This window comes from Magnolia sinica, chromosome 4, assembly GCF_029962835.1.
Source record: "Magnolia sinica isolate HGM2019 chromosome 4, MsV1, whole genome shotgun sequence".
Taxonomy (NCBI): domain Eukaryota; kingdom Viridiplantae; phylum Streptophyta; class Magnoliopsida; order Magnoliales; family Magnoliaceae; genus Magnolia; species Magnolia sinica.
Window position 1 is genome coordinate 109132002 of NC_080576.1, and position 24991 is coordinate 109156992.

The 24991-nt window shown below is 40.7% G+C and overlaps 2 protein-coding genes across 5 annotated transcripts; one reads left to right on the forward strand and one right to left on the reverse strand.

The window, feature by feature from the left end:
- The first annotated feature begins 1322 nt into the window (after nt 1-1322).
- Nucleotides 1323-8921, forward strand: LOC131243760 (uncharacterized). 3 transcript variants are annotated; one of them, XM_058243316.1, is made up of 9 exons: nt 1323-1451; nt 1653-1705; nt 3978-4055; nt 5000-5024; nt 5379-5411; nt 6105-6226; nt 6366-6496; nt 6865-7088; nt 7651-8921. In XM_058243316.1, exons 2-9 carry the CDS (start codon nt 1703-1705, stop codon nt 7914-7916), a joined length of 882 nt encoding a protein of 293 aa, XP_058099299.1. In that variant the 5' UTR covers nt 1323-1451; nt 1653-1702; the 3' UTR covers nt 7917-8921. The 3 variants fall into 3 exon arrangements, with proteins under 3 accessions (XP_058099299.1, XP_058099302.1, XP_058099300.1); XM_058243317.1 differs by lacking the exons at nt 1323-1451; nt 1653-1705 and adding an exon at nt 2452-3046; XM_058243319.1 differs by lacking the exons at nt 1323-1451; nt 1653-1705; nt 5000-5024; nt 5379-5411 and adding an exon at nt 2450-3046.
- A 1886-nt stretch (nt 8922-10807) lies between these two features.
- On the reverse strand, nt 10808-22862 carry LOC131243761 (uncharacterized). Of its 2 annotated transcripts, none has more exons than XM_058243320.1 (7): nt 22701-22862; nt 17706-18091; nt 14349-14576; nt 13885-14239; nt 13678-13805; nt 13372-13507; nt 10808-11482 (listed from the first exon to the last, which is right to left on the reverse strand). In XM_058243320.1, the coding sequence occupies exons 2-7, from the start codon at nt 18047-18049 to the stop codon at nt 11243-11245; spliced, it is 1431 nt and encodes a 476-aa protein (XP_058099303.1). In that variant the 5' UTR covers nt 18050-18091; nt 22701-22862; the 3' UTR covers nt 10808-11242. The 2 variants fall into 2 exon arrangements, with proteins under 2 accessions (XP_058099303.1, XP_058099304.1); XM_058243321.1 differs by having other exon boundaries at nt 22678-22831.
- Between the last annotated feature and the right edge of the window lie 2129 nt (nt 22863-24991).

Genomic DNA, 24991 nt, shown 5'->3' on the forward strand with positions numbered 1-24991 from the left:
AGTGGTAATAATTCTATGAACGGTTTGGATGGAATGTAAAAATCATGGTAAGCTCCGTAAAGGTTTGGATGGTGGACATTGTTGTTCCCACCGTTTTGTTAGTGGGGCCCACCTGACTTTTATAATCATATTTCTGGAGTGAATTTGTCACAAACATCTCTATGGACCCCAACAGCCCCCAGCACAGAGATATCTCTGTGCCCAGGGTCATAGGCAATCCGCTCCAACAGATCCACCGTCCACATGGCGTACCTAACAGATCAACGCCCCGGATCTTGCACGCATGACATATCCGTCCTGCACCTGTGCCAGGGCCGGAGATTGAATTCCTAACATTTTCTAAAATTTCCTAAGATCGAAAGGTGGATTGCGTACTAAGAAAAGCCGACTTAGTAAATTCCGTGGGGTCCACCGTGATGTATTAATCTTATCCACGCCGTCCATCCGTTTTACCAGCTCGAATCCAAAATTGAAGCGTATCCAAATCTCAAGTGGACCACACCACAGGAAATAGTGGGGATAATGACGTCCACCGTTGAAACCTTATTAGGGCCCACAGTAATGTTTATCTGTCATCCAACCTGTTCATAAGGTAACAACAGAAATGGATGATGGGAACCTTGATCCAAAACTTCTGTGGCCCCAAGAACATTTCAACGGTAAGAGTTCAATTCCCACTCTTTCCTGTGGTGTCGTCCATTTGAACTTTGGAAATGTTTCGATTTTGGAATCACCTCATAAAATTATCTCGAAAAACGGATGGACGGCCTGGATAATAGACATACATCACGATGGGTCACACAGAGTTTCCTCAGTACGGTCTGAGTTACGGACGCGGATTTACTGCGAAAGCCTTTCGCAGGAAGTTCCCGTGCTGGGATGCTAAGTGGGGTCCACCGTGATGTTTGTGATAAATCCATCTCGTCCATCAGTTTTCCGAGATCATTTTAGGACATTCGACCGAAAATGATGTGGATTAAAAACTCAAGTGGGCCATACGAGAGTTTTCTACCGTTGAAACCTTTCTGGGCTCCACCTGGATTCTTATATGCCATCCAAACGGTTTCCAAGGTCATTCCCACTGGGATGAAGTGAAAACACGAAAACATTAGCATGATAAGAAACTTTTGTGGCTTTAAAAATGTTTCAACGGTGGTGACTGAATCACAGCCTTTTCCTCTCGTGCGGCCCATTTGAGATCTTAATCCATGTAATTTTTGGTCTAATGATCTAAAATGATCTTGGAAAACGAATGGACGGGATGGATTTATCACAAACATCAAGGTGGACCCCACTTAGCATCCCAGCGCAGAAATCCCCGGCCGCGTCCTACTATTTAAAGCGTGCTCGTCTGCTCACCAACTCGTATTCCATCCACGCTTTCCTACCTCTCTCTCTCTCTGTCTGTCTCCTCCTTTGTCCTTATTTTCTAGTATTTTCTGCAATCTCAGGTATGTTTTGATCTCCACTTTAATTCCTTCAAAAGAAAAACCAAAAACCTTTGATTTTTTATATATTTTATTTTCTCACCTCTTGCACGTATTTCAGTGCTTTTTAAAAAGTATTTTGGATTGAATTGACTGTTTTGCATTGATGGGTTTTTGGTAATTTTGATAGATTGCTGATTAAGTGTTTGTTTTTGGTTCTTTTAGGAGATTTGAAGGTTTGATTCTTTTGGTACCAAAATCACATTCCAGTCAAGATGGTATGCTTCGTTTGATTTATTTCTGTTATATTTTTCATGTTTGTATGGGATGCTTTTTTTATAGGATAATGTTGTTACTTGGAGTGAACTCGATAGAGATTGATGTTTGGTTGTGGAGCAATTTATGAAGATTTTGAATTGATGGGTTTTCAGAATTAGGATGTAGCTTATGTGGGTTGGTGGGCCATAGCCAGAATTGAATTTGGTTGGGATGGGATTGTACTTTGAATTGATTTGTTGGAGATGATCGCTGGCCTTGTCATTGTTTGGAATGGAAATTCGGATGTAAAAGAGCGCATGAGTAGTGACTATTAGTCTAGCATGCATCACTTGACAGGGTGACATGGCTATGCGGATGGATGATCGGAACTGTCCATCAGGTTGGCCCCACCATAGATTGGGCATGGTCAGAAAATCACACTGGGCAATGTTCTTAACCTTTTGGTCAGTGGATTCAAACACACGGTTGGAAATTGATGCACAGTGTCCACATTAAACTGGAAAAAAGTATTTGTGGACTCAATTGGACTGATTTCTTGACTGTCATCCCCATACATTGGGGCCCACATGAATTGATGGATTTTTTTTTATTTTTTATTTTTACACGCACACACACACCCCACACACGCGCGCACACACCCCACACATGCACGCCGTGGGATTTCACCACTGGTGGGTACTCGAACCCTTGACCCGGTGTTGAAACTCTTGATGGATTTGTTCATCATCATATGCATCCAATTGGATCTCATACATCAACACATGCTAGAATTGATGTGAAATTAGTTGGTTGATGAATGGATGTGTTTGACAGAAACTTGTTAGATTTTTCAATTAGTTTTCTACAGCAAGAACCTTTTATGCAAGGTGCCACTCTCATTTGTGCCTTTCTACCTCTCTCTCTCTTTTTTTTCCCTACCATCAACTGTGTATGGCATTATCTGTCTGTCAAAACCTCTTTTGGTGTGTCAATGGCGTACAACTTATAGCTCTTGCAATTCCAACTAAATTGGTGGGGCCCATTGTTTCTACCTATTGGAGCTGGCAGATCAACTAAATTATTGGTCCTGTGAGTCACCTAGACACTTTGAAATGAGGTCGTACCAATGTCAGACACTTCACTTTTGAAGAAATCGAATGATACCTCAATTCAATGCTTTCATTAAAAAAATCACTGAATTATTGAACTTTCATATTGAATTATGTAAATTCATATTTTTAAATTCTTTCTATCATTTTCGACTGAACGCTTCTTTGGTGCTCCCACTTCCTAAGCTTCTGTGAAAGTCACCACTGTCCTCTCTAGCACCAGAATTGGTGAGGCAAATAGTCAAAAATGTGGTAGGGAGTTCCATTGTCTTTACTTTTGATGGGATTCATTTGGCACTTTGTTCAATCTCACATTCATAGTTTGAAATAGAATGACCTTTCAAAAGAGACTGTCATGGTGCGATCATTCATATTACTTAACAGCATTAACCGAATCTTATTCTTCCATTCTTTTCATGTTGTTGGCCTCATTCTCCTAAAAGCTACAAAGGCATAGTTTCTGTCAGTTTTTATTCTTTTTGAAAGATAAAGGAAGTATTATTGAAGAGGCGCTGAGATGGTGCCCAAAAGCTTACAACCCTATCAAGCAAAAAGAGATACAATCCTTTCAAAGTAGCATTACAAGAAGCCCATTCATCTATATAAGATTTCACCATACAGATGACAAAACAAACATCATTCCTAATATCGTTGAAGCATCTCTTATTCCTTTCCCCCACACCAACCAAAGGGTCGCAAGAATCACCAACCGCCACTCCGGCCGAGCTTGCTTATGAAGACAAACTCCATGACCCGCCTCCAATAAACCCACCACCCAGATGGGCATGGACCACTGCACCTTGAAATAAGAAACAATAAAATCCCAAATCCCCTGAGTATAGGGGTAATGAATGAGCAGATGATTGTCTCAGCATTGCCCGTACACAAACCACACATGTTTGGGATCACCATTCCTTGGGATCCCCATTCCTCTTTTGTGAAGGTTGTTGATGGTCATAGCTCTTTATCTCAAATCCATGGAATGAAGAGACTTCTAATTGTTTTGGAATGACAGAAGAACATGCTGCATAACTCGATTGACTTATGTACAGTCATGTTAAATTTGGGAAGTTGAATCATTTTATGTAACTTTGATCTCTAGCTTGGGTAAATCAATATGTAGAACTCAAATTCTTAATTTATTTATTTTTTCATTTTTTGCTCATGATGTTGGTGTTTGCAGTTTTTCGAAGGATATGGTTATCATGGAGGATCTTTCGAGCAGGCATATCGTTGTTACCCAGCCTCTTTTATCAATAAGGTTTAACTAGCCTTCCTTGGAAGCTCATTTATTTTCATCACTCTTTCCAGCTTGTTGACTGAAACGAATTAGAAAAATTAGTTTTCCATACAAAACATCCTTACCTCTATCTCAATCTTGGGTCAGGGTCTTTCCGAGTGAAGCCTGCATGCTTTTGGGCTGAAATTTAGGTCTGGGCCATCCTGGAGCCTGAAAACAAGGTCCAAAACCACCCACGTCTGCCATAGACCAGCCTGGATTTGGATTTTGTCCAGACTTCAATATAAAATGTTGTAAAAAATCTAGGCTGCGGTTCCGCTTTTTAAAAATAAAATAAAAAAATAACAACTGGCCTGAAAATCAGGCCCAGGCCCATCTGCAGGCTTAAAAAATGAGTCCAAGTACAGTCCACAGTGGGCTGGACCTGAAACATGATGAGCCAGCAAGGCTCATTACTTGATGTAGGTGCTAGTTGATGCAATCTGTACCTCCATGTTCACATGCTTCCAATTCTTTCCACACAGTTTGAATTTTTATTCATTTGTGTGAAAATGTTTATTAGAAGACGTATATAATTGAGGATTGATAGACAAAAACATGATTCCACCATGTGAACATCCAGCAAAATCTCCACTAATTAGAGATCTTTACAATCCATACAGAGGATGGTTAGAAACAAGTCTATGTTTCAACACCTTCAAATAGACAACAGAGATGACCTTTGATCAATGGGATTTTTTCTATGTTGCCCATCCACCGTATTTATGAGTGGTCCTTATTACTTCATGGTGAGGATCTCGAGGCACAAAGGCAATGCTAGCAAACTTCTCATGGCAATGAAATGGGATAGTTCTGCCACCATGCCAATAAAATAAATCTCTGCCTTTTTGGTTCTTGGTTTGGAATTTGTTCGCTTGTTTTTTTCCTCTTCCACTATTAATATTATTTCCATTCCCACTGTGCAGCCGCAGTTGGAAACTGGTGACAAAAGTATGTAGTCTTCCTAACCCGATGATGCTACTTTCTTGTTAGCAATGTTTGCAGGCTTTTGGGCCAAGTTCCCATTCCATTCCGGAATGCAGGTTTCATAAAACATGTGGCCTCACATGTGACAACTCAGCATTTAGGGGATACTTGCATTTTGCTAAAATAAAATTAAAGAAGAAGAAGAAGCTCATTTTGGGGCTGGGAGGAGGGAAGCTGAGTTGTCATATATGTGGGCACTGAGTATTTCCCAAAGGAACCTGTTCTCGGTTGAAACCAGAACTTGCTCCAAACACGCCCTTAGTATTTCCCATTCCAAAACTTCACTGACTTTATATTTTCTCTTTATGCTATTTACAGTCATAATGCCTCCCTCGGCCCTTGATCGCCTTGGTAATGGAGCTTTCTCTTCATTTTCATGTTGAATCCTTTTCTTGAGTCTTGACCACATTGCTCATGAATGGTGAGCATGGGATCAAGTAGTTCTCTTACCCACGGCTGTCAGTTAGTCAGGTGGATCAGTTGGGCTCTGGACAGGCCTGGCTTGGATCTCATTTAAGGCTCACAGGCTGCCTGGACCTTCTTATCATGCTTGGCAAGTAGTGAATGGGCTGGGCTCAGGTCCACATTCAGTAACATTTCTCAGGGACCCATTTGGATGCACCTCAGAAGGGGCGTTTGGACACCAAAATGCCATTTAAAGCCAAGCCCCAGTTTGCTTGTGTGTTTGTATGCACTTTTGCAAACTGTCCTCTGAACCCCTAGTTGACGAAATAAGCGCTAAAAAGCCCACTTGCTAAAAACAAATTGTTGACCCACAAAATTGCGGGAAACCCTCTTTTGTGGGGTTGCATTCAAATGGGCCCTTATTGAGGGATGGTCCTAGCCTGAAACCAGGCTTTCTGGCCGGAGCTTGATTTATCTGGTTCCGTAAATAAACAGGCCAGCCTTGGCAGACCCCAACATCACTGAGCCCATCCGATCGACAGCTACCTGTCTTTCCTTTTTAATTATGGTGCAGCACACTGTTGTCTCTTTCTATTGACCTCAGGTTGCAGATATAGATACTGACATTTCCATTTGCAGCATCTCTGAACATTGATTATCCAATGTTATTTGAACTCTGTAATCCCGCGGCAGAGCGGGTTTCTCATTGTGGTGTTCTGGAGTTCATTGCGGATGAAGGCGTTATCTACTTACCATATTGGGTAGGCATTGCAAGATTAAAATGTTATTGTTTGAAGTATTGGTTGGCAACTCGCCATTGCCACTTGTAACTGACAATTAAAATCCCTGGTGGTAGAAACTCAACTCCCATTGATTTTTTGGGTTGTTTTGTGACTGCAGATGATGGAAAACATGCTTTTACAAGAGGGGGATATTGTGCAAGTGAAAAATGCCTCCCTTTTGAAGGGAACATATGTGAAACTACAGCCCCACACAAAGGACTTCTTAGATATCTCCAACCCAAAAGCCATGTAAGTATCTGTGATTAATGGTTGTTTTTTGTTGGGAGTAGGATTTGGACTGTTCATTTGGTGGCCCCACTATGTGCTGTCACCTGAAAATCAGGCCAGTTGGTTATTAGGTGGACCTCATGCCAGAGAAAATGGATGGTTAGAAAGAAACAGCTAACGGTCCATATTCAATGAACATGTGATGTCCACCTGAACTTGCATGCCAGATACAGTTGGATCTCACAAAGTGGAGAGCTTACACTCTGCATGTGCAGCGAGTGTTGGGTTTGAAATCTTATCCTTGCAAGTAGTCCTTATCAGGGCTCTTTTACATGTCTATCATCTTGATATTGTGTTAGAAATTCACTTGCTGGTTATGTTCCACGCAGCTTGGAAACGACATTGAGAAACTACTCATGTTTGACCACTGGTGACACCATCATGGTTGCCTACAACAACAAGAAATTCTACATAGATATTGTAGAAACGAAGCCGTCTTCTGCTATAAGCATTATTGAGACAGACTGCGAGGTTGACTTTGCCCCTCCCCTTGATTATAAAGAGCCTGAAAGACCGGCACCATCAATTCCATCAAGCAAGGCACCTGCTCAAGGTCTTTTGTCTTGGCTATCCTCTTGTTTTCTCTTTTACTTATATATCTCGATTTCACTCGTTGTTTTGGTTTTCCCCTCTTGTCGAGTGTTTGTGCTTCTACTCTCTCCAAAATGGTCCACATGACTCCTAATGCTTCACACATGATCCTCCAATGTTGTGAATCTTAGCTTCACACATCAGGCCACTAATATCATACAATATAGAAGATTTTGGGCACACCCCACTGATAGCAGGGCTCACCAGCTCAACAGTCTGGATGACCAAACTATGTGCCCTGGTGTTATGGTCTGAGAGCATGTTGTGCATGGCCTGTTGAATCAAGATGGTAAAATTCCTCTGATGTCTTGGAAGCATCCAGTACAGACTTCAATAGTGGAAATTTTCAAAGGAGTTCTTCAATTCCTTTAAGAAGTGTGCTTTCTTATTCAACATTACATTGCTTTGTGTAGTTAGAAATTTAGAATAGCTTCTAGAACTGGATGTTATAATATTTTGATAAGACTCAGTAGGCTTGAGAACCAGTTGTTTTGATACAATTGCCCATTGTTCTATCTTTCCAGCCCAAGAGGAGCCCACCAAGGAAGAACCAAAGTTCATCCCGTTTACTGGTGTTGCACAACGCCTGGATGGGAAGCCTTTGAAACAGCCAGCCACAGCTTCTTCTTCTACACAAAATGAGGCTCAATCAGGAGTTGGTGCTAATGGGGCAGGGTCTGCTCAATCAAGCTCTTCATCACGTCCACCTTCAGGAAAGCTTGTGTTTGGTTCGAACATGAGCCAGGCTTCAAAGGACAAACAAAAGGTACAGAAGTATTTCCTTCAGTGAGGTATTTGTATGTATTCCTTTGGAAGAAAAAAAATCTTTTGACCATTTGCTGGTACTCGTGGTTCCCACCTTTTGGTAATCTAGCGCACTCATCTTGCAGATGCATAATGGGATGGACCATGCCTTGTTTCCCGTAGGAGATGATCCTAGCCATCAAATTAGTGGATTGAAAATGGACAATTACAGCATATTAATGGGTGCCAATTGGATGGTTAGGATTACCCAATGGGGTTTGAGGTTTTTATGCACATCTCCCATCCACAGTGAGGCGCTGTGGGTGGAATGTCTCAGATCACCAATATGTGGACCCAACAAGTAGTTTTTGGGCCATGCAAACTGCTTGGTCCACCGCATTCCCACTTTTAGCATATCCAGCTAGAATTTATCTATGCGGATCTGGTCACCCCACCATGGCAGCACATTTCTGCTGATATAGGCCCAACTGGGATTTGGATCGCCTGTACGACATTTGCCTTTTATAACTTAATAGCTGCATTATGTGGTCCATTACTGCCAAAAAAGAAAGGAAAAGAAAATTATTGAAAACAATGGATGTATATGATTCATTGTGATTGCCTTCTGCTGTAGGTTATGAAAGATGCAAACCCTGAGCCACTGAAGGAAGAACCAAAGTTCCAAGCGTTCACTGGGAGGAAGTATTCTTTGAAAGGTTGATCTAAAACTAATTCCTTCTTGCCAATTATTTAAGAGAGAGAGAGAGAGAGAGAGGATAATCCATTCGATTGAGGAAGAATCAGTGGGGCCCATTTCAGTGAAGAATCAAAACCATATTTTGTTTATTCTTAGTGAATTTTACTGCAGAAGGATTCATCTCAGGGCTTTTGTATATGCATACAACACATTCTTTTTGTAATTACTCCCTTGGACATATACATGTATGCATGGGGACCTTTGCAAGGTTTCTGGATTTTCTTTATAAATGGGGCTTCTGCCAGTGACCGTCACGATTGTTCTTGTTGCTTGTGGGCCCCCCTTGTTACTCTTTTGGATAGGGGATCCTGCTTAATCTTTTATGGGAAGATGTACGTTGCTGATTGTGTGGGGTCCAGTTGCCCAACTGGCATGATGGGGCGTCAGTGTGATTGGTCCTTGTGGCTTGTTTGATACTGATGCTTGTTAGTTCAATCTTCACTTGTATTTTCCTCGCACCTGGCAATGTCCCCTTCTCCCGCTGTATATCTTAATCCATCCCTTGATTAGGTAGGCCATGTGATATGATGCTTTTTTCACTTTGCTTTCTCTATGCCTCTCTCTGCATGCTTCTTTGACAGTTGCGGACCATCCATGCTCCAGCCCAGGATCTGGATAGTATCCGCATGCCATGTACAAGCTGTTGGATTAATCAAGAACATGGCTTCTTTTTGCAAGATCTGTGCCGTTCATTAGGTGGGCCAATCATGCATGATATTGACAAAAAGGACCTTGAAACCTTAAACCGTCTTGGGCTGGGTGATGGGCTCTCAAACACAGCCTGAGCTTGGCTTGACTAATAAATGGGCTTAAGCTTTAGGCATGGGCCTGACCCTTGGGCCCATTATTTCAGTTAATCCCTTTGAGAGAACCAAGGTTCATACTTGTTGGTTGAATCAGAATCAGACCGTTGAATTGATGTTCCCCTTAAAGATGATCAAGTGCAGGCCAGTACACCACCATGCAAGAAACAATGGATTGTTTAACAGTCGGATTCACTGGCGTCTGTGGCCCACTTGACAACTGCACCACCATGATTCTAACATCCATTGATCTTTAGGTGGGACCCCCTTTCTTACGGCCTTTTATGGGGATTAATCTCTAGGGTTTGGGGTTTTAAGGTTTATCTTACAACTCTTTTACGGGACCACTCAAAGTAAGCATCAATGGGGGTCGGGTCCTTTTATTTTTTTTGTTAGCTTGTTAGTACACCCCACTGTCAGTTCACACTTCACTGTTAGCCACCCCCACTTGGGAATCGATACCATGACCTCAGTGTTTAAATGAGGTATCTTTCACTCAGTCTACCACTTCTATGGATCAGGGGGTCGGGTCCTATATTACCTGTACTGAGGCTAACCAATTCTCTCTTGCTGGGTCCGGGGTCTAGTTCTTGAAGACCTAGATCATGATTCGCTCGAGTTTGAGTCCCCATCAGATCTTTGGATTGTAGGTTTCGAGACAGGTAACAGCATTTACGTGGTTCAACCAAATCAAATGGATGGATTAGATTGCACACTCATGTACCGTACCACTTTCACATGTGCACTTACTATTATTATTATTTATTTATTTTTTTAACACGCCACAATGGATACTCGAACCCATGACCTTAGGGTTGAAGGTGTGTAATCCATTCATGTCATTTCAAACTTCTTGGTCTCTGATTCCTATTATAAGAGTACATCACATGGCACTCCCACAGGATAGCGCTAAATCGGGTTATTCAAGAAATCCAGACTATCCAAATGATGCCCATCAAATTGTTAAAATAGTGAGCGGTCCACATTCTAAGGGAAAATCATATACTTAATTCTCATATTTGATCAATTCCAGGGGAAAATCATATAGTTACTGTCAAATTTTATCAATGTACTTTCTGGATAATGCTACCGTCCATGAGCAATTTTAGCGGGTGAAGAGTCACCACCATTTTAAAATGAGTCTAGCCCTTAATGGCCGCTCTGCTTAAGTTTAGCACTCAGAAGAGTGACAGCTGCATATGGCTGTTTCCAGTGCCATGAAAATAACGAGGTGGAAGTTAAGATTAGCTTTAAACCATGTGCACAAATAAAATCAATGTTACATATGCAGATGGACAAACATAACATTTTTCCAAAATTAAGCATTTCTTATTAGATTCTGAGTTTGGAAAAGATTTAAAAAAAAACAAAAGAAAATGCAAGCTAAAACAAGTTATAACAGGCCCCCAAAACCACTAAAACACAACTAGGTTCCGTAGCACTATAAGAAAGGCAGTCAGAGAGGGGAATGAAAAAAAAAACAAATGGTTTTTGGTTTCTCGGCCTTCTCAGAGCCTTTTCTGATGACTAATCGCTAGGGTTTTAGTTGAAGGTATAACAACTCCTTGATAGGACAGCCTAAGGTCGTGTCCATTTTTCCTGAGAAACATAGCCAGCATCTGTTCAGACATTGGCACCATTTCCCAGCATTTCCCGGTGAAAGGAGCAGCAGCAGTCACTGCACCAAAGTACTATCTCCATCTCTAATACATGTGAAGGTCAAATAGGTTGAATTTATACTTACACATCTCAACTGAGCTTGATGGCACCAGCACCACTGAGTGTCTGGAAGAGCATGAAAGGTGCTTGAGCTCAGAGGCCAAAGAAGCCGAGCTCGCTGGCTCTCTCCTTCTCAAACGTTTCAAAATACTGATATATGATGGTCACGGCAAGCAGGATCCCTGTGCCCGAACCAATCGCCCCCATGAAATCCGCCAGCACAGTCAATGCACCAATGCACATGCCACCAAAGGCTGCCGCAGTAGGTATGTAGCGGTTCAGTTCTTTATGTAAGTTCGACTCACGGTGACCAGGCATCACCATTTGTTGCTCCTGCAGAAAAAAAAAATAACAAGGGGATGTAAACAAGATAATAAAACAAATTTACCATACAGCTGTCTAGTAATGATGGGCCAGCCAGTCTGCAGCCCACATAAAAGAGGTCTGGAGTTGAGTAAGGGCAACAACAACCATGATGAAGATGGCAATGACTACAACGATGATGTCTACCAATCGAATAGGGAAAGCCTAATGAAGAGCACTCCTATGCGGTCACGGACTTCTATCAATACATTCCTATGAGGTCATGCACTTCCGAGTTTCATGAAGTTAAAGTCCACAGACGAGAAATTTATCCAGACAGCAAATGACAACAAAGAGGCATCTAGCATAGATAGTTGGCCCATAGTAAGTACTTCGAGTCTTCTACTTGATGAAAGCCCATAAGAGAGACCCTTGACTGGGTTCGCCACTCTGCAGTAACGACTCTCGCTTTAGCAACACAAAGGGGGAAAAACCATGGGCATACACTCCTTCCTTTATATCCCACTAACACAAGCCCCCCAAATGAGAATTTACCCATTATAACATGATATTTTCTTCTCTCTTTTTTTTTTTTTTTTTGCTTCCCTACTGCTTTCTTAAAGATCTTTTTGGGAGGGTGTGAATGCGGATATTATGGAGTTCATTTCTGTAATCTATTTGTGGGGGAGTCGATACAATGGCTTAGCCTCTTAGAAGATACTTCTATAGTGCTTATTCTTGGTAAGAAAGATCTTGGTCTTTGGCACCTCTTTTGGCCAGATTATGGTCCCCATGAAGACAATGGAATAAATTCAACAATTCTTGTGAATCTAGTGAATCAGTTTTCATTAGGGCAATAGGGCAAAAGGAAAAAAACATAATTTTATTAGGCCTCAGTGGGTCAAAGAGACAGCTACTAGCCATCCCTTCCTTTTAGGTTGCATCTTCTTGTTCTTCGGTTAATAAAGATTTTTTTTTTCTCCTTTTGCCATTCTACAACAACAACAAAGCTATGAGTACAAGAACAATCAAGTGCACAAATCCCAAAATTTGAAATTTCAAAATATGGGTATGGCACGCATGCAACAAGGGTGTTCGATAGTTACTTTTTTGGGTATTTTTGACAAGGGATATATTTCTGCAATCAATGAAAATATGAGGTAATGATCATGCAATCAATTTGAAATAATAAATAATGGATACACTCAAGTCAGACCTATGTGTTGGATGGAGAACTACCAATGTAGTCTAGCTCTACTTATCCCATCTGCACACCTAGATTCTTATGAATCCAAGGGACGTGCTCAATCTACAATGAGGCCAATGAATTGAACTAGTGTGAACTGAATTGAACTAGTGTGAACTGCTACAGTCCGCCAATCTAGCCCTACTTATATTAATGCTGAAACCAAAAAGATAGAGGTACTCCCTCACAGCCGCATCCTGTACTTGTGTCATATCATGTGAACACACTGTGAGGTTCATAGGATCGGGCTATTAGAGAGCATGCAACATGGCTAAACTCAGAACCAGACATCCAGTTTCCAAGTTCAATATGAATGGGACAATGAAAAGCTCATCAAATTGTATCACTGTCAATGTGGTTCTCTCAGACATCGGGGTTTCCACCTACCAGGCCTAGTGGTCTGAACTCTTGCCCAGATCTCATAACAGTTTTCTGCTATGGCCCAGTCCAGTAGGCCAAGTCTAGCCAATTTTCAGGCCTGCAGGATGGACAGATTCCAGGCCTGAAAAAATAAATAGGCAGAGCTCCATCCATGCTGACACTTCTTAAAAGGAATCTATGAAATCAATGATTGGAGGGACCATTTTGTTAAAATCAGAGTTTAAACTTGAACATAGTACAGCCAATTAGAGAAAAGAGCAACAGAAAGCAAAAGGCACAAACATAGATTTACCTTGAGTTGTTTAGCCACATCTCTGGCTGAAGAGCCAGACACTTCTATCCAAGTTTTTGAGAACAGTGCACAGGCTGACAGCATAAAAATAAGATAGAACAATGCATGGAATGGATTGGCTGCCATATCTGCCAAGCTGGAAAAGATAAAAGGGATCCACATGCGACAATATCAGTACATCATAAACAGATCACCAAAAGTAGCAGAAATGTATGGTTACATTATCCAAACAACAAGCTAAACTGGGCCTGAGAATTTTAATTTATGCAACAAAGGGTGGCCTGGATAACACACATATTTAATTACCTTGATGGGGCTGTGATATAGTATGCAAGACCACCAACTGGTATGAACTGGCCACCTGAATATTCAGACTCCTTCCACTTGCCCAGCAAATTTACAAGGAAATTTCCACTGTACCTCCGGTACAGCAACTGCACAAGACATGGAATTAGATTTTCATGAGGCAAAAGAAAATAGATATGACACTGATCGAATGGAAGGCTCCAATACCTGGGAAATAAAGTAAAGATTGGAAACAAGCGCAGACTGAAGAATGATGGGCATGTTTGAAGTGTAGAATAACTTAATTGGGTAGGAGCCTTGCTGTCCACGTGCATTTTTTGACCTCACAGGCAAAACAACACGGAATCCTTGGAAGTAATTCACAATGAGGAAAACAAAAACTGTGGCAAGCAAATTTGTCACGTTCGGAAGGTTCTGTCGGTAGAAAGCCTCACGAAGAGCACGGACCTTGTCTGTTCGAGTTATCAGTAGATGGAACAAGGCAATAACAGCACCTTCAAATTCAGCTCCTCGCCCACTATTGATAGTCGTGGGGCTGAATGCTTTCCATATGATAGTTTCACTGCAAGGACAACCAAATGCTTCAGTATTAATTTTCCATTAGTAGATTCTGAACCCAAAAAAAAAGAAGAAGAAGAAATAACTTATCAGATATTTTTTAAACAACTTACCAGATATTGGTGGCAATGAATAGAGAAATACCCGATCCAAGACCATATCCTTTCTGGAGAAGTTCATCTAAGCATATAACAATGATACCAGCAAAACAAAGCTGAAGAATTATGAGAATAGCATTCCCAGCTCCAAGTTGGCTAACACTGCCATACATCCCAGATAGAACATATGCAACCGCCTCACCAATAGCAATCAGGATACCCAGTAACTTCTGTGCACCATTTCTGGGGAAGAGTATTGAATTGTCAGGCAGAATATATCATATAGCTAGAATGAAGAGAAATAGATGCTCAGTTCATGCACATGCACAGAAAGCACATGTATTGGATACAAAATATGCATGAAAAGGCTCAATACAAAACAAATAGTACCCCTTTTCATATCATAAGACAGTCGATACAGACCACAAACTAGAGCTTTCAAATATCAATACACATCAAAACAAGAAAACGTGGTATGACCACTCCCTGCAAATAACAAGAATCGCATTCTGGATGCAACAGCATTATGGAAGATGACAGGAGAACATAACACGCATGTAGAGGATTTCATAAGAAAGTTTTACAGGATATATATGGTGCGACCTGCAACACCGAGTGGGCCCAAATCTTGACATCTGAGGGGGTTGAAACACCAGGCTGGAACACAAAGGCTGTTTTGGATTGAGAGCTAAAAAAAACACCATATTTGAAAGGGATCTAAGTATGACCTATTTGGATTCACTGAAATGAAAACAGAGACGCCATTTCCATGGAAACAGCATCTCTGTTGGTTGTCTTAGTAAATTTCCTGGAACACCATTTCCATTTCCTTCCCATTTATGAGGGCTGTTTTGGATTGAGATTAAAAATTAAAAAATAGTAATAATAATAATAATAAATCCATATTTGAAGAGGTCCTTAGGGCCTGGTTGGATTCACTTAAATTTAAACTAGTAGATGCCATTTCCATGGAAACAGCATTTATGTTGTTTGTTTTCACAAATTACCAGGAAATGCCATTTCCTGGAAAAATGCTCCTTTTCATTTTTCTTTCCCTTCAGGAGAGGAAACAACCCATCTCTCTACAAATTGACCCACATGTTAGCTACATGTGTCATCGTCCATCTTCAAGCACCCAACATGTGCAACCGTCCATCTTCAAGCGCCCCACATATGCGAATGTCCCATATGTGAAACCATCCATCTTAATTGCCACAGATGTGCCACCATGGATCTTCTTATCAATGTGCCACATGCACAACATTTACCACCGTCATCTTCAAGAGCCCACATGTGCCATTGTCCACTTCAAAGACTCCCAGCGCACACATGTGCTACATGACCATCTTCAAGCACCACGTGCCACAATCCTTCTTCCACACCACAGGTTCCACTTTCCATCTTCAAGTAAATTTTCCATGAAAAAATCTGTTTTGCTGAGTAACAAAATTGGAAATGAAGGAATATTTTATAAAGAAAATCTTAGTGAAAATGATCAGGGGAAACAGCTGTTCCTTTCCCATACTTTCATGAAAACGGTTTTTCCTGGGAAACACTGTTTCCACCTCTTTTTTTCCACGAATCCAAATAGTTCCTCAGAAAAGTTCACCAACAAGAACGTAGAAAAAATATTAGGTTGTGGCTTGTGGGAAGGCCTCATGACTCACTAATCTTGGACTAGTGTCCTTTCAATTACTCTCTCTTCTAAGGAAAACCAAGGAAAAAATTTGAAGCTCTTCAGTTCAATGAAAAGCATAGCATTATAATGAGGTTGCATGCACGATGAGGTTTTATATGGACTTCACAACATAACTAAAACCTAAACCAATGGGAAGAAGTCCAAAATAACCTCATTTATCTCCAAGATGCCCCCACTTACAGAGCAATTCACCAGCAGCTCATAACTGATGGTATTTTAGTCATTACCTTTATTGCAAAGCATAAAACACAATGACTTTTTAAGTTTTTTTTTTTTTTTTTAAAGCAGTAGCCCATACACAAGTGTCCATGTGGACCCACATTAGATAATTGTTCATACACAAGGAAATGAAGTTCTGGTTGCATTAAATATCTAACTGTCAACTCTTCCTAATCACGATCATAAACATTCTTCTTATCAAAAAGAAATGAAAGAAAGAGGGAAAGGAAAAAAGTTCCGGGCTGATGATTTTACATACATAAATTCAGTGTTGTACGATTAACAGGCAAACACAAGGGAATCGTCATTAATTATGGAAATGGATATGTTCCCGGGAGTTTGATGTGGTCATCGTGTACCACTCTAACTGAAAAGGGAAATTTTATAAAATAGCTATAAGACCAGCCATGTTTTATGGGACAGAATGTTGTGCAGTTAAGGAACAACATGTTCACAGGATAAGTGTAGCTGAAATGAGGATGTTGAGATGGATGAGTGACAAGATGAGGAAAGACAGAACTATAAATGAATGCATTGTAGGGAACTTGGGAGCAGCACCAACAGGTAACAAGATGATGGAATGTAGACTTAGATGATTAGGTCATGGCAATGGAGACACTGTGAGGTTAGAACGAATGAGTTGGTAGTTGGTACAAGTTGGAAGACTCTAAAAGGGCAAGGGGAAGCCCCAAAAGGACATGGGTGGAGGTCGTAGGAAAAGACTTGACCTATGGTCTAACTGAAATTATGACCCTTGATAGAGTGGAATGGCAGATCAAGATTCATGTAGACTACTACAATTAGTTGGGACAAGGCTTAGATGATTATGATGATGTTTTAAGAAAACCAAGCAAGCAGGAGGTGGACTTCTCCTAGACAAGAAATTGAAGTTGGTTCTAATGTCAGTAAACTGTAACAATTTCTACCTTCAGCAATCAATTATTCTGTATCAACCATCAAAGAAGTTTATTGCCTAGATACAAGTAACCTTCTAGAAATACAATCACGTCAGTCACCACCTCATGTTACGTCAATTGCTTAGAAACATGTATTTCCTGTAGCTAGAATTCCAATAATCTCCATAAATGCTGATATATCCTTATGTGACAATATCAGATTGTTGCTGATATATCCTTGTGTGACAATATCAGATTGCTGATATGCTCAACACTAGGGACACCCTGCCAGAGTAGAAGCACAAGCACGCAACCGTTTCTTTTGAAACAAATATCATCCACAGAAAATCACAAAGATAGCCCAATTATCACAAAGGTATCCTTCCTAACTAGATCAGTACAAATTACTAAAAAAAAAAAAAAAGAGCTCAGCATCCTTCAAACAAAACTGGTAGTCATCAGATCACAGATCACAGATCACATTGTATAATCACAAATATTTCTCAGGTTTGAAATTACATAAAAATAGAAAAGAAAAGTTTCCAAACAAACACTCACAGGAGGGCTCGGTCCTCGCGCACGCTGTTGTCTACTTCAATGATCTTTGACCCTGCCAAGAGTTGCATCACCAGTCCTGATGTAACAATAGGCGTGATCCCCAGTTCCATGACAGTCCCACGATTTGATGCAAGAATGACTCGCATCCAATAGAATGGATCAGCTCCAGTTGTCGAGTGTATGCCATAGAGAGGGAGCTGGCTGCAAACCAGAAAGATGAAAAGAGAAATCACGGTGTAGATAACCTTCTCCCTGAATGGAACCTTCCTGTCGGCACTCTGAACCTCCGGCAATATCGAAAGAAATGGTCTGACGAGATGCAATACTCGGAATCCTCCTGGCATTCTTGCTCGTTGAAGCTAAAGCAATCTAAAATCTATACCTTTCTGCAGATCATTCCTTAAAATAGTCAGAACCATTAATGATTTGAAAGGCTCGCTTCAACTAGATACATTGACAAGAAAATAAAAATCTTTCAACTTGTAATCAATTCAATTAAAAAGCACAGAGAATCAATGCTGCAATTTGGTGTACCATGTTATCATTAAAAAATAATTAATGAGGTCATATATTCAGGGTCAAGTATTTGAAAAGCCTCATATGTTGTCATATCAAAACATCATGACAAATTAAGAGTAGAACAATGTCTTTCAATACAAAATTGCAGGATTCTCAATATTTTCCATTTATTTTTGGAATTTTGTGAAGCCTGCACACATATCTTCAGATTCACCTCTACAAGCAATAGAGAAGGCCTCGAGTCCAACTGGTTGGAGCACAAGTCACAGTCCACCATCGGATAACTTCCAACCTTTCATTTGTGTGCGCCATCCAATCTGTCCAACAGGTTTGCACCACCATGAGGATTGCCTTACACCAAAATCAGCCACGTCCACTCATTGAGTCGACCACACTTGTATTTGCTATTTATCAATGCTAGAATTTGTTTTCTGTAGTGTCGCCCACCTGATGAGCAGATGTGGCTGATTATTGCAATATGCGATCCTCATGATGGGGCCAACATATTCGATTCACTTAATAGGGTGGAAGTTATCTGTTGGGTGGACCATAACTTGTGGTCCAGCTGGTTGGACTTGAGACCTTCTCTAAGAAATAATAGACATTTGAGTTGCGCAACAGGATGAGTCCACTGTGTTAATGGACACCTCACACAAAAATCAAGTTGGTGGCCACATGCATAACAAGTCTGGACAGTTGACAATTTTTTTTTAACATTTAGCATATACCGCTCAATTGCGCATTGATTGGGCCACTCATTCTGTACATTGATAGTACACTTTCAAAATGCAGGACATCTAAATGCTTCCATTTTCTTCTATGTTTAGAGGGAAAATGGATTTCCAATTATAGAATAAATAATTCAGGGAAAAATGGATTCATTAAATATTGATTGTGATTTAGTGGATGGTTGTTGGGATTTGGATCTCAAATCTTCTTTCATCAAATGGCACAAGACAAGAAAATTGATATACAACTAATTATGGCATCTGCACCAGCGGGAACTGTTGAAGATGAAGAAACTAGAACTACATGAGCAAAGAAGAAATTTTCAAAAATTAAATCCAAAGAAATTCCACCCATTTCTGATGGATTTTAGGGTGTAATGAAAACACAAGATGAACACCTTTCTTATTAAAAGAAAAATATTGCTTTATTCATTAAACAAGATGAAGACCAAATTTAGGCCCTTCGACCATATGGCATACAGATATAGGTTTGGAAATGCATAGGAGATGCTGGGTTATTTCAGTTGACAAAGTTATTAAACTTGTAAGATAAAAGAAAATGGCAGATGAGGGGAGAAAAACTACCATGGTACCTATTTATAAGAATAAATGAGACAAATAGAGTTTCACTAACTATCATGGGATTAAATTTATGAGCCACAATATGAAAATTTGGGGAAGAGTAATTGAGCAAAGAGCCAAAGACTAAGGCATGAGATGAATGCATCAAAAAATCAGTTTGGTTTCATGTTGAAGCTATTTTCCTGTTTAGACAATTGATGGAGAAATATAAGGAGAAGAGGAAGGATCTTCACATGGTCTTTATTGACTTAAAGAAAGCTTATGATAGGGTCCCTAGAGAGTGAAGTTGATGGGTATTGGGAGAGAAGTTCAAAAGGATATATTGACATAATTAAGGATATGTATGAGGGAGAAGTGACAAATGTGAGAACCACAAGTGGAGAGACAAGTAATTTCCCAATTATTGTAGGCTTACACCATTGGTCAGCATTGAGCCCGTACTTTTAGCATTGGTTATGAACAAGTTAATGAGGCATTTGCAAGAAGACATCCCATGGTGTATGTTGTTTGCAAACGACATAGTTTTGATTAACAAGGCGAGGGAGGGCGTAAACAAAAAGCTAGATTTATGGAGAGCTGCTTTAGAATTTAAAGGATTTAAAATTAATCAAGCATTAAAATAATAAAATATTAATAATAATAATAATAATAATAATAATAAATTGAGTGGATGGAGTGCAATCTTAGTAAAAATAGGGGTGGAAAGTTGGAATTAGTAAAGATTGCCGACCGAGAAGTTTCTCAAAATGACCACTTTTGATATCTTGGGTCAATAATTCATGAGTGGAGAGATTGAGAAGAATGTTGCCCATAGAATTCGAGTAAGGTGAAAGAAAAGGAGTTGTGCCTCGTGTACTCAAACTGAAAGGAAAATTTTATAGGATGGCTATAAGACCAGCCATGCTTTATTAGGTAAAATGTTGGGTAGTTAAGGAACAAGATGTCCATAGGATGAGTGTAGCTGAAATGATAACGTTGAGATAGATGAGTGGCAAGACAAGGAAGGATAAAATTAGAGATGAATGCATTCGAGGGGATTTGGGAGTAGCCGCCATCAACCCTTTTTAGAGGTGCAATGTCTCTAATTGATTGGTATGACTCCAAATTTGAATTAGAGGTATGAGGAGAAACTCTAAGGATGCTAGTTAAGGTTGTGTGACTCAACCCATAATCCTTTTTTCTATCCTTGTCTTTTATTTATTTTTCTGATCTATTGACCATCACATAAATCCCTCTTCACCCTTGTTTGACCAGTCAACCTCATCTAACCCCACAACTTAAAATTAGGACTGCCCCCCTTAGCCTGTCCTACATATCTGTCCTGCATCAGGTTTTCTTCACTAGATATAATGCAATGGCTTGAGGTACGTCGTGTATGAGAATATATCCCCACAAATTAATAAAACTATCTGAAGGAAATTTGTCGATATTATGTGTGAAAATGTTCCCTTTATTCAAAACTTACTCAAAATCAGTAAGTGGTTCATATGCATGAAATTCAGTCACAACCATATTCTTAAAAAAGAAACATTAAAAGATTTCTTTTTCAATTAAGAAACTTCAAAACACATCACAATGGAGGGAAAGAATTCTCAATGACAAGGAAAGTAGGGCTAATCCCCCGTCCACGAGATTGGCCATTTGATGAGCATCTCTACAAAACATTCCCACCCACTGCTTCACATGGATCCTTATAATAGTCAAATACTACTTTCCAGCACACCCTTCAACCAAATTAGTCCCTTCGAAAGCAACATATTAAACAGCACTTGGTGAATCAAAACATAACAAACCAATGATGGATAACCCAGAGTTCAAAAAAAAAAAAAAAAACAGGTGTCCCTTGCATAGCATCAGAACCAAAACTAGTTGGTGGATCAAAACATGACAAAACAATAATGGATAACCAAAGTATAAATAAGAAATGGATTGGTTCCAACAGCCCCAATTATCTTTCTATTAATTTGGAACTTTTGGCCGGTGGCAAGCTCAATCAATGATGTTTATGGGCCACCTGCTCCCACAGCCAGTGATCGACAGTACTAATGGGTCACTCACCACCCATATTACTTGAGACATGAAAGGGCAGAAAGAATTCAAATAAACGATATCATTCAATACATTCAAATTATAACAAAAGAAGACATAATGGTGGGAAAATAAAGGGAAATTTTTTAAATGAACTAATTCACCTCTGAAATGCTGTGAATAAGTATATTAATGAAATCGTGCACTGTTAACATATGCATGCAGATTGACATAACATATTCGAGAAAAACAATTGTTAGAATAAAAGAATGGTACATATTCAACTTTCACATCCTCTCAACCCAATGAAGATCTGTGCCCCTACTCTTCATCAACGGCATGAAAAGTGGGTCCCACCTAATGAGCGGCTCAGATCGTACACTTCCATGTCATTTTCTACCCTCTCCATCTCACTCGTGTATCCATTTGGTCCTTTTGGGGGCTCAAGCTTTGTCATCCAGACGGTTGATCTGGCAGAAACCCTACGAATGGGAATGTTCCAGAAATCTTCCAAGCTGGAAGATCCTGTCCATTCAATCTTCTCTAATCATATTGTCAATGAATTTTCTTAACTGTAGTTTTGTCAATTAGAGTTAGGAACTCTGAATCTCGAAGATCCTTGAAGCATCCCCCATCGGAGGTGGGACAGAGCAAATTAACTGTCCAGATAACCAAACCGGCATCGTGATTGTATGATCCGAAAATCAGGACATTCACATCATGACGCATGAGATCCTCGTCTACATCATCCAATCGAGGACAGATCAAACGGAGACTTGCAGCACACCACCAATATAACAACCGTGTGAAAGATCCAAGCCACCCATCAGGCCGATCCACTAATAAGGCTGACCACGCGCGTGTTGAGCGTAGTCCCTCAGCCATATTTCCTCTAGCCGTTGATTTCTATCGTTACACGGTTGGCGAACCAGATAATTGGACCAGCTTGATAATTTTTTCGGCCAGGTCATGCTCAAGGTGGGACCGACTTGATGAGTGGACCGGATATCGAAAGATTGTGCCACGTTCGCACGTCTGCTGCGAATCGGACGTTGAATCTCCTCTCAAGCATAACGAAAAAAAAAAAAAAACGAAAAGAAGATCGAAACGAAGACCTTATGAATCGATGATTTCCCACCTTTGATCTTGTGTCAGACGATTTCTCAGCCGGCGGAGAAATAGAGGGAGAGAGCTGGACACGGTACCTACGAAGCAGAGGAAGGGAAAGAGAAAGACTAGGGTTTCGTTTTTAATCTCAATCCAACAGCTTTCTGAGCTCGCACGAGTGCGGAGCTACTCCAACCACGTGCAAGCTAACTTGCCTCTGCAAGTTTCCGGAACCGGTTGCGTCCTGCCACGCCTGGAGACCGACTCGGTCCAGGCAGGGGCTCTATGTATCCCACTGTAATTTATGGATTATATCCACTCCTTCCATCCATTTTTCCAGATTATTTTAGATTATAAATTCAAAATTTAGACAGATCCAACCTTCAAGTGGACCACACTACAGGAAGCAGTGGAAATAATAATTCTCACCGTTGAAAGCTTCCTACGGCCCACCGTGATTTTTTTATGCCATCCAACCTGTTCATAAGGTCACGTAGACGTGGATGAAGGGAAAACACAAATATCAGCTTGATCAAAATTTGTACGGCTCCCAAGAAGTTTTCAACTGTAGCAGTTCAATCCCCACTGCGTGGTCCACTTTTGCTTTATATCTGCGTCATTTTTAGACTTGAACTATAAAATGATCCGAAAAAATGGATGGACGGAGTGGATAAAGTCCATACATCACGATGGGCCCCACTGATTCTGCCGGGAACGAGTCAGTGGTTACACTTCTCATTTGGGCCACAAGCCCACAGCGTACAGAACAAAATGAACGGCTGGAAAATATATTTTTAACCCTGCGTTTGTTTTATACACGTTCGAACTGGCATGGCCTTATATTTAGGACAGGGACCCAAAAGGTATGGCCCTACCTGATGGAAAGCTTGGATCTCTAGAGGTGTGCCATATTGGCACGTGTTGGTTGCTGCATATCGCTGGCTCTACGCGCGTGTGAGGCGTGCGTATGGATGACTGAGTCCCACCATGAATTGGCCACGCCAAAGACTGGATTGACCCAAATGGTCCTAATCCATTATTTAGATTGTAGTTGGTATGGCACGTGCAAGTGCACGTGAAGGGAGGATACAAGCATCGTCCTCATCCAAAACTTGTGTGGGCCCACGAAGGTTTCAATGGGGGAGCGGATTAGGTGTTACTCGGGGACCACCTTAGTGGGTGTGTTACCCTTGCTGTGGGGCCCACCTTAACGATGCGATGTATATCCACACCGTCCATCCGTTTTATCAGGGCAGTTAGGACGTGTTCCCAAAAATTACGCAGATCCAAATCTCAGGTGAACCACACCAAAGGAAACAGTGCTGACTGAACGCCCACCATTAAAACTTCATAGTGCCGACGGTAATGCCCACCGTAATGTTTCATTTCCATCAAACCCCTTGACAAGGTCAAACAGACCTGGATGAAAGGAAAATATAAAGATCAGCTTGATCCAAAACTCTTGTGGCCCACTCAAAGCATTTAATGGTCATTCACCACTGTTTCAAGTGGGGTGGTCCAACTGAGATTTGAACCTGCTTAATTTTTGGTATTATGTCCTAAAATGATATGGAAAAGAAGATGGACGGAGTGGATATACGAAAAATTCATTAAGGTGGCCCCACGTGGTAAACAGACACTAACTGACAAATACTACCCATTTATCAATGTCCTTTTAACATGGACAGTCAAGATATCTTACACAAAAATAAGTCCAATCAATAATTTTATCCATCCATTTGTTAGGAGTCATCATCATGGATTACTTATGATACTAAAGAATCATTTTATTAGCCAATTGTACGAGAAAATGATGGCTATGGAAAATATGAAAAATACAAGGAGAGATTGGATAATCCGATTAGAGTGCCATATTTTTGCATCCTAGCCCATTAAATGTGATATGGACTTAATGGGTAGTTCAGATCAATCAATTGGAGCATCCAAGTGAACCGATTCAACTAGGAGCACTATAGCTTCTGGTGCTCTGAGAGCACCGGACCATTTCTCAACATCTCAAAAGAGAAATTATATATTACTTCCTCCCAAGCAGGGGTGCAACTCAGGCAGGTTGGGTGAGTTAAGGGTTGACCCGAGCCCGACCCAACCCAAATTCTAACCAAAGGTGCCAACCCAAATTCCTCTAGACCCGACCCAAATACATGTGAGTATTCCCAACCCGACCTAGTCCACCTGAATTTGCACAACCCAAACTCAAATCAGGTTGGTGTTTTTCAACCGAACCAAACCCAAGGACCTGGACAACCTGACCTGAACTCAGGTTTGGTTAACTCAAACTCATGCTGCAGCCCCACTCCAAAG

Coding starts and splice junctions, on each gene's coding strand:
- LOC131243760 (XM_058243316.1), top strand. Junction 5,025..5,378: donor GTTGGAAACTGGTGACAAAA/GTATGTAGTCTT, acceptor TGCTATTTACAG/TCATAATGCCTCCCTCGGCC. Junction 5,412..6,104: donor CTCGGCCCTTGATCGCCTTG/GTAATGGAGCTT, acceptor TTCCATTTGCAG/CATCTCTGAACATTGATTAT.
- LOC131243761 (XM_058243320.1), bottom strand. CDS start 18,049: ATGCCAGGAGGATTCCGAGTATTGCATCTCGTCAGACCATTTCTTTCG. Junction 14,240..14,348: donor TTCATTGCCACCAATATCTG/GTAAGTTGTTTA, acceptor TTGTCCTTGCAG/TGAAACTATCATATGGAAAG. Junction 13,508..13,677: donor TATATCACAGCCCCATCAAG/GTAATTAAATAT, acceptor TATCTTTTCCAG/CTTGGCAGATATGGCAGCCA.